The sequence below is a fragment of the Peromyscus californicus genome, unplaced genomic scaffold (assembly GCF_007827085.1).
Source record: "Peromyscus californicus insignis strain IS unplaced genomic scaffold, ASM782708v3 Scaffold_15__1_contigs__length_86483966, whole genome shotgun sequence".
Lineage (NCBI taxonomy): Eukaryota > Metazoa > Chordata > Mammalia > Rodentia > Cricetidae > Peromyscus > Peromyscus californicus.
In genome coordinates this window covers 76,848,833-76,867,912 of record NW_026294447.1, presented here as the reverse complement: position 1 = coordinate 76,867,912, position 19,080 = coordinate 76,848,833, and the positions used below count along the sequence as shown (strand labels likewise).

The following is a 19,080-nucleotide window of genomic DNA, read 5'->3' as shown; positions in this document are numbered from 1 at the left end:
CTCCCCAGCCTTGACAGAGGTGTTTCAAAACTAGTCAAAAAACAAGCCAGAGATTTCCAGGAGCTCTGCTAATCAAAAGTAGGATAACTACAAAGAAACCACACCTGGGTAATTCTGGCAAAACTACTAAACCAGTGATAATGAGCAATATCACCAGAGCACTTTACCTCAAAAGTAAAGATAAAACTAACAGGAATTATTTAAACATCAATGATAGAACCCAGAAAAAAATAAAATAGCATAGCATTTCCAAAGTTCGAAAGAATGTACTGCCAACAGAGAACTTAAATCCAGAAACCTTTGAAAATGAAGGTAAAGGAGAGAGATGCCTAGTTGGTCCGTGTTTACCATGTAGATATGAAGACTAAGGAGACAAAGGAGTGTAAAAGAGTGTTAGAAGATACAGGACTCTTGGATATGTTAATTAATAAAAATCAAGGTTTTATCCTAAAAACCAAGAATATGCTGAATTATTAGTAAGTGAGTTGGAACTGGGTGGTGGTGACCCACACCTGTAATCTCAGCACTCAGAAGGCAGAAGTGGATCTCTGAGTTCAAGACCAGCCTGGTCTACAGAGCAAGTTTTAGGACAGCCAGGGCTACACAGAGAAACCCTGTCTCAAGACACCACCCCCTAAAAAAAGGGGGGGGGAAGACAGAAAGTGAGTTGGTCTGACACATCTCAAAGGATCTCACTCTTGCAGGGATGAGTGTAGGACATCGATGGAGTATGGTCGACCTACCAGGATTCAGCTCATTCAGCTTCCCCCAGAAACCATCAGTTGTCTATAGTTTCTCAGTTAGGGGTGGGATCATGAATCCACCCCCACTCTGTGACAGACTGTTGATTGGCTTGATCTTAAGAGCGCAAGTCCTATGCAAGCTGCCACAACTCCTGTGAGTTCATGAGTACGTTGGTCCTGTCATGTGCAGAAGACACTGTATCACTCTGTCCTTCCTAAACTCTGGCTCTTACAGTCTTTCTGCCCCCACTTCTGCAATGGTCCCTGAGCCTTAGGAAGGGGGTGTGATATAGATGGTCCATCTGTTGCTGGGCATTGCATTGACAATCCTTCTGTGCACTTTGACCAGTATTGAGTTCCTGTGTTAACTAGTGTTCACTGCACAAAGAAACTCTTCTAATCTGTGGGTAATATGAAGTTAGAGGACAGTTTTATACTATATTCACTTAGCAGAATGATAATAGTAGGTTCACCATGGGGCCTGTAAGCTCCCAACCATAAGTTGTTAACCAGATTTATAGTACCAGGAATGTGTTTCCTCCAGTGAGACATGGCTTAAATCTAATCAGAAAGTGGTTGGTTAGTACCTCTGTTGTCACCATGGGCGTATCTTGCCACACCAAACATAACTTGTTTTGTTTTGTTTGTCTTTCGAGACAAGGTTTCTCTGTGTAGCCTTGGAGCCTGTCCTAGAACTCACTCTGTAGACCAGACTGGCCTCAAACTCACAGAGATGCACCTACCTCTGCCTTCCAAATGCTGGGCGAGTGCCACCACTACCCAGCTCAAGCATAACTTCTTAAGACTTCTTTATTTATGGTCTTTCTTGGTCACAAAATTTTATCTCAGTAACAAAAACCCATCCAGTAAAAATATTACTATGGTTATTCTAGTTATTATCTTGCTTCCTCTACTAGATTATAATTTTCTTTGTGGTTTTTTTTTTTTTTTTTTTTTTTTTGGTTTTTTTTTCGAGACAGGGTTTCTCTGTGTAGCTTTGCGCCTTTCCTGGAATTCGCTTTGGAGACCAGGCTGGCCTCGAACTCACAGAGATCCACCTGCCTCTGCCTCCCGAGTGCTGGGATTAAAGGCGTGCGCCACCACCGCCCGGCTTTCTTTGTGTTTTTTAAGTGTTACTGTCTAGCCCAGGCTGGCCTTGACCAAGTGATTCTCCTACCTTCTCCTCTCAAGTGCTGGAATTACAGGTATTATGGCACCACCTCTGACTCTACAATGTACCTTCTAGAGAGGCAGGAGGAATGGCACTTTTCTTTGGGTTATATCCCTTGAACCTCAATTAATACTCTACATACAAAAAGCACCCCAAAAATAATTATTAAATGAGTAAATGAATGAATGAGAAATGATTAGTTAAGCATATCAGCTTCATTAGAATAGCAACGATATTCATTTCAATCATAAATCAATTTTATTTTCATTAATATGTTAGACATCTAATAGTAAAATGTTTGAAAATAAAGTAACTGTTTTTCGTATTTGCAGGACTATCTCAAGCAGGTGCTGGACATTGATCTTCATGCTCAGATCCATTTTGGCAGGGTTTTTATGAAGCCAGGGTATGAAAATAATTTTATCTAATATATCAGGTTATTTGGATTGCTTTAACTAATCAAGTTTTAAATGCTCTGTTTTACACTTTTTATTATGGGGTACCCATTTTAATTAAATGTTTTAGTACTAGAATCCTTTTCATATGTGCAGTTTTAGTTTGAAGTCGATTTCGTCTTATGAATCAATGAGTTTGGTATAAGCAAAGCAAAGCAATTTTCTAACTTTTTCCTTTTTAATTACCGTGTCTAGTGTCTTTCCCTCTCTTTCTCCTGCACCTTCATTCTTTTTAAAAACAGTTTAGCATGAAATTTCTCAAATACACAGGGAAGTAGAAGAACAATGAACCCAAACCACCAGCATGCATTTATATCTGCTTCATCAGTTCCCCAACCTCTTGGTGGGGTGGTGGAGCTAGATTGTTTTAAAGCTAATTCTAGACATCATGTCATTTTCTTAAATCAGAAGAATAAGAACACTGGCCTATATAAATACAATAATAGTCTTATCTAACAAAATAAATAATTTTTCCTATTAGCTAACATCCTAGTCAATATCGAAGTATCCTAAATGTCAAGAGAAAGAGTGCTTTTTAATAATTTTTCTAATTCAGGATTCAAGTAAAGTCCATTCTTTTTGCACTTAGTGATTAAATCTCTAACCTTTTGTTATTACATTTGAGGTCTGTTGAAGTGGGTGATGGTGGTGGTAGAGGGGGTGGTGGTGGTGGTGGTGATCTCGGGGTATTTTGGTTTTGTTTTTTATTTGCATTATTGACTTGTTGGAAAAATTAGATCACTTTTCCTATATAGATAGAACTTGTCTAGTAGATAGAACGATTCTTTCTTGGTAATCTGAACATATTTTCTCTATCTGATACCAGTAGAGACCTAGGTCCAGACTCAATTGCTTCACATAACTACTTCATAAAGGTCTTTAACATTACTTCCCATCCTTTCCAAGAAGAAAATAAAATAACCATACAGGAAGATTTTCACATTTTCTAAAAGCTAATAACTCTCAAGAAAGAGCTGATGGGAGAAGGTCCTATAGACTGTGAATCCTCAAAGAATGCCCAGTATCAGTGTTAATAAACACATTTGGTCTTCAAGCAGGAAAGCTGCCCTCTTAGATCCCCAGTACTCAGTATCTCTGAGTACTTGTTCACACTTCAGGGTGTGGAAGAGTGTGTTGGCATATGTCCAGGTGGCGTGGGAGCTTAACATTGTTGTAAGTAAACTGGGAAATAAAGCACATTTTTGAACCCAGTTCCCCAAAGTCAAATATCAGCCTGCTCTCCCAGCATCCCCAAGGGGATTAGGCTTTGCCTTCATAATTTAACCTCATTTAGTACAAAGTTAGGATTAGTCCTAAAGGGGATAGAAGAATGGTTCAGCCATTAAGGGCACATGCTGTTCTTGCAGAGGACCTTGGGTTCCCAACACCTACATGGCAGCTCACAACCATCTGTAACTCTGGTTCCAGGAGAATCCAACACCTTCTTCTGGCCTCTGCAGACAAAAGGCATGCACATGGTGAATAGACATATATGCAAGCAAAACACTCATACACATAAAATGGAATAAATTTTTTTAAAAAAAGATTAAACCTATGGTGTTCTCCTCAATTTTATAGGATTCTTGGCAGTATATTTCTGTACATGGCTATTGAATGTATCCCCAATCTATGTATTGCTGGAAAACCCCCTTTGTTATTGAAACTGTGAGATTTGGATCATTCTACTAAGAATAACATTTTGGGCCAGCAAGCTGGCTTAGTAGGTAAAAGCACTTGCCAACAAGCCTGATGACCAGAGTTCAGTCACCAGAATCCATGTGTCAGAAGGGAAGAGAAAGAATTGAGTCCTGCAGCTGTCCTCTGACTTGCACATGCAGGCTGGCATGCACATGCACAGGCACAAAACAAGTAAACACCAGCCTTTCATATGCTAGTGTTGAATGCTAAGCTTTCCCTGTCCCTTTGGACAGTGGTGATTTGATTAGAGCACAGAAGACATCCCCGAAGCATGTCAATGTGCTTCTCACTGATCTCAAACATAGATTTGATCTTTGCCTTTGGAGGGAAAGAAACTGATATAACTTGTTTTCAGATGTGGAAAATTATTTGTGATGTCTGTAGTGTTAAACACAGCTTGTAGTGGTGATTTTTGTACTCTTTAGTTCATTGTTTACCACTCTCCACTTCAGGAGTGCTTCAGTTCCTCAGGCTTCTTCTCTAAAATCCTTTGACTTTGGGACCTCAATCAGTATCAGTTCTGTTCAGTCTGATTTCGGAATAACCAGTATGTGTTGGATTCCGACACACTTCCAGCAACAAGGTCCTTGTGATAGTAATGGCTGAGGATAAAATGTTCTGTTGTAAATACGATCTTAAGTGAATACCTTTGGAGAAATTACCTCCTTAGGGTGTAAAAGAACATTTAAAGTGCCCTTATACTTGATATTGTCTTTAAATACAATTATCCATGAGCTGCTTTGCTACAACAGAGTGGCTTGGAAATGTAAGTGGTCTTCCTTTAGCTGGCCAGAATCTTCTACTTACCTAAATGTAAGAAGAACTTGTAAGTAATTTGTTCTACTTGCTGGTGGAACAAAAAGAAACAAAATCAAGTAAGTTAGCTTTGCCCTTTCCACATACAGTACCTTCCAAATATAATTATGTCTTTGGTTTCAAAGACAAAGATGCTCAGGCAACTGGGGAGATGCCTCAGTCAGTAAAGTGCTTGCCACACAGCATGGCGACCTGAGCTGAGATCCTCAGCACCACATCATATGTCAACAGGAATCAGAGGCAGGAGGATGCCAGCCAGTGAGCTACATGTTAGTGAGAGCCTGCCTCAACAACTAGCATAGAAGAAGACATTGCCAACCTCTGGCCTCCATGTGCATACAACACACACACACACACACACACACACACACACACACACACACACACACACACGGAGGGAGGGAGGGAGAGAGAGATTGATCTTAAAAATATAAAGGAAAAAATACTTAGCCAAACATTACCCAGATCTGCCATGGGTCATCTATGGCAAGTGTAGTTGTTCTCAAGAATGTTTCTGGGATCTTATTTTTGTCAAACAGTAATAATCATTGCTGAGTTGCCTATCTATAATCTAATCTTGTTCTAGTACATAGCAAAGAATCAGGGAGTAAGGAGGAAAAAAAAAACAAAAAAACAGAGGTCCCAAAGTCCAAGTACTAACTCTATTATAGATTATTCCATGCTGACTTCTTCCAACATGAACCTTAAAGTTAAAATGACATTGGTTCAAAATCTTTATTTTTACAAAAATCTTAGTAGCTGAGTAAGATTGAACCAAATTTTTAATATCTCTTAGTTTCGGTTTTTCTCATCTACCAGATACTACAACAAATGTCATCTTTTGCTATTGCTGTGAGACTTAAATGAAATAATGAGTGTGATACATAAATGTTACCCTTAAACAACAATAATTGATCCTGTCGTTATTGATGATAGAACTCTACATGTATGGAAGAACAGAAGTGAGAATCACAGGAACATAGCTACTTGAAATTACACTTTATAAAACAACCCAGTGTCCTTATGATCAGAATCTGACATCACTGTATTATAACAGATAATGTAGCTATAACTTATCCAGAGTGCACTGTTACTATATTATAAAAACAGTAATGAGCAAATGAGCTGGGCTTTTTTGTTGGTTTTTGTCTTTTTTGTTTGTTTGTTTATTTTGTTTTGGTTTTGGTTTTTGGTCTTTTGAGACAGGGTTTCACTGTGTAACAGCCCTGGTTGTCCTGGAACTCACTCTGTAGACCAGGCTGGCCTCAGACTCAGAGATCTACCTGCCTCTGCCTCCTGAGTGCTGGGCTTAAAGGTGTGCACCACCAGTGCCTGACTGAATGATCTGTTTTTAAACATCAACCCAAGAAGCCATTGAGATAAAGGCACTTGCTACCAAGGCTGATAACCTAAGTTTGATCCCCAGGACCCATATGGGTGAAGGAGAGAATGCACTCCCACAAGTGGTCTTCTGACCTCCATACATTAGTTGTGACACACAGACTCCCACAGTAAACAAGCTAAAAAAAAATTTAAGATCAACCTATAAAATTGACCCAAAAAATAAAACCATTTAGTGCTTAAAATAACTAATTTTTTACTCTTGGGAAGTTTTAGTGTTCCCTGAGAAGTTTGCATGACTCAGGCTTGATTAATATTTAATAACCAAAATTTTATGTGACAATGTGGGGGGATATCGCTATTCTCAACTGCCTACTCCATACCACGCACCCTTCTTGCATTTCCCATGAAAGCTGATGTCAGAATCTTGAGAAAGATTGCTTTAGCTTTGTTATAACCATGGAGTTTTGTTTATTTATAGTACAAAAGCATCTTTGATAAGTAGGAAGTTTTTTAATAGTTATTGCTGTCATCTCTAAAAGATAAGAGGGTCTGTAGAGACAACTCTGTGGTTAAAAACACTGGCTGCTCTTGCAGGGGACTTGGGTTCAGTTGCCAACACCCACATGGTGGCTCACAGCCATCCATATTTTCAGTTCCAGAGGATCCAATGCCTCCTCGGTCATTGCATGCATGTGGTGCACATACATACACACATACATACATGCATACATACATACATACATACATACATATATACATACATACAGCAAAATACTCATACACAAAAATACAATAGTAGATTTTTAAAAATAAGATCAGAGATAATTCATCTTGAACAAAGATCAGTCTTGTGACAAGAGAACTGTTTTAAATCTCCAACAAAAACACTATCAACATCATTGAGTGGAGGGATGGGGACATTTGAAAACATCAGAATTTGGAATATGTTCCTATGTCACTGAGAATAAGAAAAAAATGTAAGGTATGGAAAATTGGGAAGTTTGAATACTTGAAACACATGGTACTAAAGCAATTGACTTCAGAGTAGAAAGTTTTAAAGGCAAGTCAACAAAAGAGTTTTATAGGGTAAATGAATCACTCAACAAGAAAATCAAAGCACTCAGATCTACCTCTTCCATTACTTAGCAATCACGAACAAGTATACTCTTTTTTGTTTCTAGCTTGCCAACAACATTTGCGACTTTGGATATTGACGGTGTAAGAAAAATTATTTTTGCACTACCAGGTAAGAATCATTAAAATTATTTTCTCCATTTTCTAGAAAAATGACCAAAAAAAATTTAGGCTTCTCAGATGGCCAGTCTCTAATCAACATCACTTGATTTATAATGCGAATAGCCTTACTAATTGGCAAGTCACTTACCTTCTCTGAGGCTAGTTTTTTACCTATAGAACAGGACTAATACCTCGTCAGACCAGAACATTCTTCCAGGATACAGTCCTTAGCCTAAGATGATATCTAAATATAAATGGGCAGTCTAATTCAATCTCACAACTAGAAACACTGTCAAACATGAAACTACTAGATCACATGTAGCAGGTATGACTACACATATTAATTGCAGCACTCAGGTGGCTGAGGCAAGAAGATCTTGAAATCAGGCCAGCCTGGGCTACATAGCAAGACCTTGCTTGTCTGGATGCAAACAAGCACAGCTGTGCTTCTGGTCTTGGGATGATTAGGGCCTGGGGAAAGGAGACAGAGTTGCTGATCCTGGTACACCTCAGCCAAGCGTTCACATGTCACCTGTTTGACATCAGCATCACCACCTAACTCCCACTCAGGCAGAAACTTGAGTGTTCAGACTGTAGAAGAACCAAGGGTCCAGTTTCTAAGAACTTACTAATTCAGTTTTTATTACTTGCAGCCATGCATCTTAAGTCTTTATGAATCCTGAAAATTTTTAAATCGGTTTAGAACTTTATGTATCTACTTGTTATTTTTTAAAACTATCCTTTAATTATACCTGTAATTCCAACTCTAGTGAGGCTGATGCAGGAGGATCACCACAGGTTCAAAGCCAGCCTTGGCTATAAAGACCTAGTCCTAAAAAATAAAATGCTGTAATAGTTCTGCTCAAGACCCTATTTTGTTAACACCAATTCTTCAGAAAAGTAACTACTTATCCTTTCAGACTCACAAATCTCATGGGATTCGGAGATTTATTTGCTTTTTATATTCAGTGAATCTCAAAATAGAATTATGTATAAAAAAGAAGCAGGCAGAAGAATTTCAAGTCTTAACATTTTAAACCCTATCCATAAGCATAAAAATAGACTTGTGTCATACAGAAAATATTAAGACGAAATGTAAGTAAAGCAACCTCAAATATCTGTGGCATACGACTAAACCTAGGACCTTTAATATTCCCTCAGATACTCTGAAAACTATTTTATGAAAAATGAGTTCCTCTTCCTAGCTTCATTTTGTCTGCTAAAAGAGACTGCTTTCTCCATAGATGTGGTTCAACATACAGACTAGACTAGCAGTGATACCAGAACAAACATCATTATTGTGGGAACCCATTTCTGAATATATATGAATGTTTCACATTAACTACAAAATTAAAAGCCCTCTTCAAATCACTGTTTTTATTGGAAACACCCTCCATTGAGCCTGAATGAACCAAAGACAGCAGCAACAACTCATTTATCCTGATCCTACATATGGCAAAGGTGTTCCTCTTACAAGAGTTCTCAATTTCTAGAGTGTATTTCTGCTTTTTTGAAGACCATGTACTTAAAGATTTTCACCAATCTTAACAAGTTATAGCCAAAGTAATAGTTTCACATATCATCATTTTTAACTTTTTAAAATGGCTCAATGCCTTAAGGTACCTGCAACCAAGACTGATAACCTGAGTTCAGTGCCCTGGATACACATGGTGGAGAGAGAGAACCAACTCCAGAAAGCTGTCCTGTGACCTTCACATGTGTGCTATGGCGCACACACACATACACACATAATAAAATAAACAAAAATAAATTAAGTTAAAAATTAAACCTTCTTTGAGCCAGGCAGTGGTAACATATGCCTTTAATTCTAGCACTCAGGAGACAGAGGCAGGCAGATCTCTGTGAGTATGAGGCCAGCATGGTCTACAGAGCGAGTTCCAGGACAGCCAGGACTGTTACACAGAGAAACCCTATCTCAAAATAAATAAATAAATAAATAAATAAAATAAACCTTCTTTATCGAAACTTAGAAATATAGATAAGAATAAAGAAATGTTATCCATTATCATAACTACTACTCAGAAATCATAATTTACTAATTATTAATCCTTCCAGTTATTTTTCTTCTAGGAAACAATACATTTTTAAAACATTGTAGCTGGTGAGATGGCTCAGCAGATAAAGGTGTCTGCTGCCAACACTGATGACCTGATTTCAGTCCCCGGGACCACTTGGTTGAAGGAGAGGACCAGCTCCTGAAACTCGTCCTCTGACCTCCACATTCACACAGGACATGCATGCACATGTGTGCTCACACACACAGTAAATGAAAAATTAAAAATATTTCTAATTATAAAATTAAAGTAGTATAGCAATTTTATAATCATTTGGTAATGTACTTTGAGGTAAGGGAAAAGTAACTAATACTCACTGAGAATCTGCTGTCAAACTAGAGAGATGACTCAGTGGTTAAGAACACTTGCTGCTGCTTTTACAAATGCCTTGGTTTGATTCCCAGCACCCACATTGGGTAGCTAACAACCTTCTGTATGGATCCAGTGACCTCTTCTGGCCTCTGAAGGCACCTACAAATACATGTAGCTTACACACACACACACACACACACACACACACACACACACACACACACATTTAAAAAGAAGAAGAAAAACCCATTGTTGTGTGGAGTGTAGTGATGCAGGCCTTGTAATCCTAGCACTTGGAAAGCTGAAGCAGATGATCACAAGTTCAAAGACAGGTTAGGCTATTTGACAAGACCCTGCAGCAAGGTCAGGGGAATGTCTGCTGTTCTGTTGGATACCTCACTTGTCAGGTGAAGTTATTAATATTGCTTATAACTATCTATAGTTTTTTTAAAAGTTCACCTCAGCCATCTAAACATAAATGGTTTTAACTCTCCAACTAAAAGATGTCCACAAGTTGATTACACTAAAATACAAGGTCCTAGAGCCAGGTATGGTGGTGCACACCTTTAATCCGAGCACTCAGGAGGCACAGGAAGGAGAATATCTTTGAGTTTGAGACCAGCCTGGTCTACAAAGCAAGTTCCAGGGCAGCTAGGGCTGTTACACAGAGAAACCCTGTCTTTAAAACAAACAAACAAAAAAAAAAAAAACAGGAAAAAGAAAAAAAACAAGGTCCTCGTCGAGAGAGGTGTCTCAGCAGTTAAGAGTTCTTGCTGCTCTCACAAAGAACCTGAATTCAGTTCCTAACATCCTTGTTCGGGATCCAGTGCCCTCTTAATGACAGCCTCTGCTACTTACAAGCACACAGCATACACATAAATTGTTTATTGTCTATCTGTAAGAATCACATTTTAATGGAAAAGATACACAGAGATTGAAGGTGAAAGAATAGAGAATAAAACACCAAACAAATTGAAGTCAAAAGCAAACAAGAGAACCTACAGCCTAATGAGATAAAGTAGACTTCAAGCCAAATCAGACAAAGTGAGAAAGGAAATGAGCGCATGTGAATAAAGAGAACAATCTGTTAACACCAAAGCTTGATGCATACAGTTTCATAAAACAAACGGTCCTGGGCATAAAGAGACAAGGGGTCTAGATAGAATAGTAATGACTTAAATACCCAACTCTCTTCAATAGACTGGTCATTCAGACAAAAGTCAGCAAAGAAACTTCAAAGGCAAACTGTACCATAGAGCAAATGGAAGTAGCAGACGTCTACAGACTGTCCAATCCAGTGGTGGAATACACAGTCTTCTCAGCGCTCCATGGAATACTTTCCAAAATAACTCATATTTTAAGTTATAATGCAAGTCTTAACCAACTTTAAAATTAAAATGATTTATTCTTCCATATCATAATAGAATAAAACTTGAAATAAATAGTAAGAGAAACTATACAGACCCAAGAAAATGGAATATAGTATATTCTTAATTGATCAATTGGGTTATTGAAGAAATGCAGTCTCAAAATCTAGTGAAACTGAAAAACATAACTTTTTTTTTTTGTCTGTGTTTTTTTAAGACATGATTTCTCTGTGAAACAGTCCTGGCTGTCCTGGAACTCACAGAAATCCACTTGACTCTTCCTCCCAAGTGCTGGGATTAAAGGCATGCACCACCACCACCCAGTGAAAATGTAACTTTAAAGACCTTTAGAATACAACAAGGGCACCTCTGGGAAGGATATTTATAGATTATAAGTGCTTAAATTAAATATATATTTAATTTAAAGTGGTTTCAAATAAAGATCTTAATGATATTTCTCAAGGCCTTAGGATAAGAACAAGCCAGACCCAAAAGCAAGACTAAAAAAATACAAAGAAAGAATCAACTTTAAAACAAAAAACTGATACTTTGAAAATATAAATATAGTTTTCAAACTCTTAGCCAACTAACCAGAAAAAAGGAAGACCCAAAATAATAAAAATGTGAATGAAAACAGATGCTGGTGAAATTTGGAGGACCACTAAGGAATGGAGTGAAAACTTTCATTCTAGTGACTATCTGACTAGATACAGAAAAGGCCTTTAACAAAGGTCCAGCCACTGTGAGAAAAGCCATAAAGAAACTAATATGAAGGAAAATGTCAACATGTGATAGTTCTATAGCCAACATTATGCTAAAAGGGATAAAACTAAAGTTACATCCTTAAATCCAGAATGAGGCAAGATATCCACTTTTACTCATTATAGCACTTGGAAGTTTTAGCCAGAGCAGAGGCAAGAGAAAGAAAGAAAAGTGATACAAATTGGAAAGAAGGAAATCAAATTACCCTGGTTTACAGATGATATGATCTTATTCTTAAAAGACCCTAAAGGCTCCACCTGAAAACTCTTCGACCTGGTAAATTCAGCAAAGTAGGATACAAAGATCTATACTTTCTATGTATTGTAATGAATGTGCTGGGAAAGAAATCAGAAGGGAAAAAATTCACAATTGTTTCCACAGATAAAAATAAAACAAAAACTAAGAATAAGCCTAGCTAAAACAGTGAAAGACCTCCACAATGAAAACTTTGGAACACCAAAGAAAGAAAATGAAGACACTGGAAGGTAGAAAGACACCCCATATGTAAAGACACCCCAAGTAACATGGGTATTCATTGATTGGCAGATTGTGGAAATACCCATGTTACTTGAAATGACCGACACATTTAATGCAAATTCATCAGAATTTCAATGACATTCTTCATAGAATGTGGGGATGAGAGTCCTAAAATTCAAATGGAAATAGAAACCCCAATACCCAAAGCAATCCTGGAGATAATCACATTATACATGATTTCAAATTATAATACAAAGCCATAGTAAATAAAACAGCCTCATCCTGGCATCAAAAACAGATACACAAAGCTAGGAAAATGGCTTGGCAATTTAAGCACTTGCCACATAATCAAGACCAGAGTTCAGATTCCCAAAGCCTAGTAATTGCCAGATAGATGTGGCAACTTGCCTGTAATTCTATCCTCAGAGGCAGAGACAAGATCTTCAGAGCATGCTAGCCATTGAGACTAGCCATATAACAAGCTCTGGGTTTGATTAAGAAACCCTGTGGGAAAATGACCAAAGAAGATTCCTGATCTCAAACTCAGGCCTACACACATACACATAAATGCACATATGTGCTCCCACAAACATACGAGCATACATACACACACACATGTACTCTATATATACATTAAAAAGAAGACAAAAGAACCCAGACACATAAACCAGTAGACTAGTATAGAGGTTGCAAGAGTAAACCCATAGAGCTACAGCCAACTGACTCTTTTAATATTCTATTGTTTTTAATTATGTATACGCAAGTGTGTCTGTGTGTGCGTACAAACACATGAGTGCAGATGCCCGCAGAGACCAGAAGATCTGACCCCCAGAGCTGGAATTACATACAGGCTCTTGTGAACTGTCTGTCATGGGCGCTCAGAACCAAATTTGGGTCCTCTGGAGAGAAGTATGTGCTCTTAACCACTGAGCCATCTCTTCAGCCCTGACAGTCAACTGAATTTTGACAAAAGGTGCCAAAAACAGATGTTGGAGGAAAAGAGCCTCTTTAACAAACGGTTCTGGAAATTGGGTGTCTACATAGAGAATGAAACTAGGTCTCCGTCCAGGTCAGTACACAACAGATGGAAACCTTAATGGAAGACCCAGAACTTTGAAACTGCTATGGAAAACAGTTCAAGACAGAGGCATAGGCAAGGACCTTGTAAATAGGACTCCAGTAACACAGGAACTAATAACAAGAATTGATATATGGGATTATATGAAATTAAAAGGCAAAAAGACACAACAGAGTAGCATCTGACAGGGGATTGAGATCCTAAATATGTAAATAAATAAAAAATGCCAGAGTAATCAAATCAATAAATGGATGAATGAATTTCACAGACAATTCTCAAAATAAATGGAAGAAAACATTCAGCATCCCTAGCCATCAGAAAATGCAAATTAAAATTGCATTGATACTCCCTTTCACCCCAGTCAGAATGGCTATCATCAAGGAAATAAACAAATATAAGCAAGTACATAAGTTAGCTCAGCTACTGTGAAAATCAGTGGAGGTTCTGAGAGAGAGAGAAAACTAGAAGATGGAAATACCATACAGCCCTGAATCTAAATCAGCATGAAACAGAGATCTCGCTGGGCGGTGGTGGCGCACGCCTTTAATCCCAGCACTCGGGAGGCAGAGCCAGGCAGATCTCTGTGAGTTCGAGGCCAGCCTGGTCTACAAAGTGAGTTCCAGGAAAGGCGCAAAACTACAGAGAAACCCTGTCTCGAAAAACAAAAAAAAAAAAAAAAAAAAAAAAAAAAAGAAAGAAACAGAGATCTCTTCACAGCCATATTCACTATAACAGCACTATTCATGGGAGCCCAGTCTTGAAGTCCATCCACAGGTGAATGGATTCAGAAAATGTGGTATAGATACACAGTGGAATGGATTTGAACACAAAAAATGAAATTACTTCATTTTTAGGAAAATAATAATGTTACATATCACTATGATAAGTAAAATAAGCCTGATTCTGAGAGACAAATATATATTTTCTCTGTGCAGAATCTAGATTTAAAAAATAGCCGGGCGGTGGTGGCGCACGCCTTTAATCCCAGCACTCGGGAGGCAGAGCCAGGTGGATCTCTGTGAGTTCGAGGCCAGTCTGGGCTACCAAGTGAGTTCCAGGAAAGGCGCAAAGCTACACAGAGAAACCCTGTCTCGAAAAACCAAAATAAATAAATAAATAAATAAATAAATAAATAAATAAATAAAAGACTTTAAAGAAGAAGAAAGTTGTTTTTCAAGACGAAGGGGAACAACAGGAATGGGGAGGGAGGGAGAGGAGAGAGCAGTGAGAGGGAGAACATCACATCAAACGCATGCATGAAATGTCACCATCCATCCCACTCTGTGTGCAGTGTAAATATGTGGATAGAGGATAAACAATCTCTTCTTAGCTGCTGCTACAAGAGAATTGAAGGTGTGGTTTAATCAGGTAATTGGATAGTTTGGCCCTTGTCTCTCACTTTGAGGACAGAATTAGCAGCACTTGAGGACAGGAGGAACCTAAAATAAGACAGCTGGTTCCCCACTGCCAATACCAACCCACATCATCGCATACAATCGTATAATAAAAATAGGATTTTAGAACTAGAATGGGCCTGAAGAATCACAGCCTCCTTGCTAAAGAGAAACATGAAGTTTTGTGGATGAGTTTAGTCAGATTCATAAGGGTTGGTGGTGCACAACTGTAATCCCCGCACCTGGAAGGCTGAGTTTACCTTAAATCCCAGGGCAAGACTGTATCAAAACAAAACAACATTTGGTGCTTGTCAAAGTTGTCCGGCTTTGAGTACAGCTTGAGCGTTAGTTAAGGGTACCACATAAACCATAGGAATCTCTTCTTTGTAGTGCTGTGATTTTTTTTTTAACATAGCCACCACCTTCCCTTTGAAGTACAAAGCCTATCTAGATTGATTTCTCCTGGAGAGGAAAGCTACATTTCTGAAATTCTCCAGATAACTTTAAAGAACTTGATGTTCGTCACAGTCTGCTCCAGCTGCTCCGCTGCCGTAGGTGCACCCCAGGATGGACAGTTTAAAGATGGGAATGATTTCCTCACAGTTCTAAGGCCCAGAAATCCAAAACGGAAGGTGGCAGCAGTGCTGGTCTCTGGTGCCTTCTCTCTGCTTGCAGTCAGCTGCCTTCAGAGTCCCACGGCCTTGCCTCTGACATGCGTTCTTGTGCTGCCTCTTCCGCTTTCTACAAGGACACCAGCTCTACTACGTGAGGGCCCAGTCCCACACCCCTAAGCTTTAATCGCCAAGGCCCTGTTCCTCAGATCCACTGAGCATAGAGCTTCCTAGTGGGAGCTGAAGTTGCAGTTCACACCATAATCTTACTCATCTTCAAGTCTTTTACAGCTTGAGTCATTTGGTGCTCTATTTTAAATTTAAAGATGTGTCTGTATAAAGATAAAATTTCATATCTATATTTTATTTGTATCATTTCTATAGTAGAAATGCTTAAAAATAACAAGAATTATATATTAAAATTTTTAAACTTATGAAAATTGAGTTAGTTGGTACTCAGTGTGAGAGTATGTGTGCCTTACACACAAGCAGCCCAGGGTTCAGTGTCTACCTCTCCACCCACAACTGTATACACACATACACACAAACACACACACACACACACACACACACACACACACATACACACACACTCACATACTCACACACACACTAAGGTTAGCAATGGTTTTCAGTACAAGGCTCTCAGGAAAGCAGAAATGGTATCTAAAAGCTGAGTATCAAACCTCTGTGTATTTTCATGGATGACCAAAAGGTTCAGTTCTTACACACTGTAGCATGTGGTTAACTGCCCCTCTGTTCTGTCCTTCTGTTGGATTCAGAGTGGTTCATAAGTAGACTAATGGTCAGTCACTTATATCACGTTCTATCATACCTGACTGTATAGACAGATATAATTATCTGATGAATCTTTATGTGGTGTAATATAAATAACTATTTGGTTGACTTTCAGGAAATCCTGTATCAGCTGTGGTCACCTGCAACCTCTTTGTTGTACCTGCACTGAGAAAGATGCAGGGTATCTTGGATCCTCGGCCAACCATCATCAAAGCCAGGGTAATGTTTCCTAATGACCAGAAACCAAAATGGAAGCTTGATAACAATTACTAACTGCCCAAAATAGATGCCTAGAATTTTATGTTTGTTTTCTCATAAATGTATTAATATTCTTTCCTTTGTGATGGAAAGTAGAAGGGAAGATTTACTTTTATTTCCCTCCAACATAAAGAGAGACAGCTCAGACGTCAAATGTACTGGCTGCTCTACCAGAGGACCTAGGTACAATTCCCAGCACCCACATGGCAGCTCACAACTGTCTGTTACTCCAGTCCCAGGGGATCTGATGCCCTCTTCTGGCCTTCTCCTCAGGCAGTATACATACATGGCATACAGATATACACATAAAAAAAAATAAAGTGTCTTAAAGTTTAAAAGTACTTAAAAGAATCCAGAGAGCAAGTCTTCAAATGTCTAGTGGGTCCTAAGAACGAACCAGCAAACAGAAAACAGCCTGCACCACACACTCGACTGTGTGGAGTAAGAGGTAAGATCGCCTCCCCAGTGAAGTTCAGAGAGGACAGGAGTTAACCTGCTTGTTGGTATGTAGTTGCTCTTCAAAAAATTCAAAAAGCGCAATCAAAGGACTAAAAGACTGGCCTTTCAGGAGGAGAAGCATTAGTCAGGCCGGGCTATATACTACAATAAGAGTCCTTTCTCTACCCACACTATTGATTTAACTTACCACTCAACAATTATACATTTTCTGTATTACTAACAAATGACTTTCTTGACATCGTAACCTATAGAACCAAGCTATTACTTTTCAGAAGTTTTAAAGTAACTTACATATGACACAGTTCTATGCTTAGTTGACCACAAGAATATAAAACATAGAAGAGGTGCTGGAGAGATGGCTCATTGTTTAAGAACAATGGCTGTTTTCCAAAGAACCCAGGTTCGATTCCCAGCACCCACATAGCAGCTCATAACTGCCTGTACCTCCAGTTTCAAGGGATCCAATACCTTCACACAGACAAAACATGAATGTGCATGAAATAAAAAAAATAAAACACAGAAGAGGAAATAGTAATAAAATATTATTCAGGATACATAGTATAAAAACATCTAAGACAACTGGCAAGATAGCTCAGCAGGTAAGGGCACCTGCTGCCAATCCTGAAACCTGAGTTCAATCCCTGGGACCCACATGGTGGAGGGAGAAAACTGACTTCCTAAAAGTTGTCCTCTGACCCCTGTTGTACCCTGTGGCACTTGCGTGTGCACATGGACACATATACATAAAATAAAAACATTTTTTAAAATCTAGACTATCAGCAGTCTTAACACTGGTACTTTTATTACTGGGGATTTGTGAATGAAAGAAGATAAGAGCATCTTGTTTCCCTAAAATATCATTTAAAATCAACTAGCCAGGCATAGTGTCCTGTGTGTCAAATCACCCCTACCCCCAAATGGAGCTTCCTTTCAGTAATCACAAGGAGATACTCTTAGAATTGTTAGCAAAGGAAGAAACAGAGAGATGGAGGGAGAGGAAGGGAGAAAGGAGAACAGGAAGGGAGGCTAGCATGAATGAAAAAGAATTATGGTCAGATCAAAAAGTCAAAGTCCTAACAGACTCACACAGCCAACCCAGTAATGGAGAATTTACTTTTTCACTCTTGCTAAACTGAGGAAGCAGGAAAAATCCACGTTGTTCTAAGAGATACATGGCTTATCCAACACTGCAGAGCTCTTAGGAATTCTTACATTTATTTCATTTTAACGTCTACCAACTCTTCCTTAAAATTGGAGAACACTCACAGAGAGAAACTAAGAGTGAAGCACAGAATAATTTAGGAGAAATAGGAAGCTATGCTACCAGCAAAAAAAAAATATAAGCAATATGAAAAAGCCTCTTCCTTGTATGTTGAAAATAGTTCTCTAAGTGGGTAGGTGAATAATGCCTAGCACATATGAAATCTACAATGATATTGATGGATGGATGAATACTGAATTAGTTTGTTAAATCTACCTCCTTTCCTTTCAATATTGAGATATTACTTCAGTTTCTCATTTCATAGGTCCAGGATCATTATAACCCATAACAATAGACCTTACTTTTTTCTTCTGTCTTTTGCCCCATTATGAACACTGGCTTCTTAGCATTCTTTCTTCTTTACATAGCAGTCAACCTCTGGACTTCTGCATTAAAACAAGATAGAAATGACAAATAGTAGACTGACAAGGACATTATCTGTCCAGGCTCACTATTTCTTTGAAGCTCTGACAACTGATTAGGTGACCAGGTTAAATCTCTTTGCCTCTTTATGCTGTAGTTGTCGTGTGATGTAAAGCTGGACCCTCGCCCAGAATACCACCGGTGTATACTGACTTGGCATCACCAAGAACCACTGCCCTGGGCCCAGAGTACAGGTCAGTCATTCATACCTGCACACCCACAGAGGTCCCTGTGCACTCATTCTGAAAAACAAACCACAATAACAACTCTGTCAATCTTGTCTTTTCTTTGGCGATAATGAAATGAATAATTGTTGTGTACTTCTTTTTTTGAAAGGTTAGA

General features: G+C 38.6%; 1 protein-coding gene across 20 annotated transcripts in view; it reads left to right on the top strand.

Moving 5' to 3' along the window:
* Nucleotides 1-19,080, top strand: part of Gphn (gephyrin) — a 416,329-nt gene that overhangs the window by 395,394 nt on the left and 1,855 nt on the right. For all 20 annotated transcript variants that reach the window (XM_052739502.1, XM_052739504.1, XM_052739503.1 and 17 more), the window contains 4 exons: nucleotides 2,247-2,320; nucleotides 7,409-7,473; nucleotides 16,453-16,556; nucleotides 18,836-18,932. In XM_052739502.1, the coding sequence (XP_052595462.1) occupies nucleotides 2,247-2,320; nucleotides 7,409-7,473; nucleotides 16,453-16,556; nucleotides 18,836-18,932 (340 nt within the window). The remainder of the gene's footprint in view (nucleotides 1-2,246; nucleotides 2,321-7,408; nucleotides 7,474-16,452; nucleotides 16,557-18,835; nucleotides 18,933-19,080) is intronic.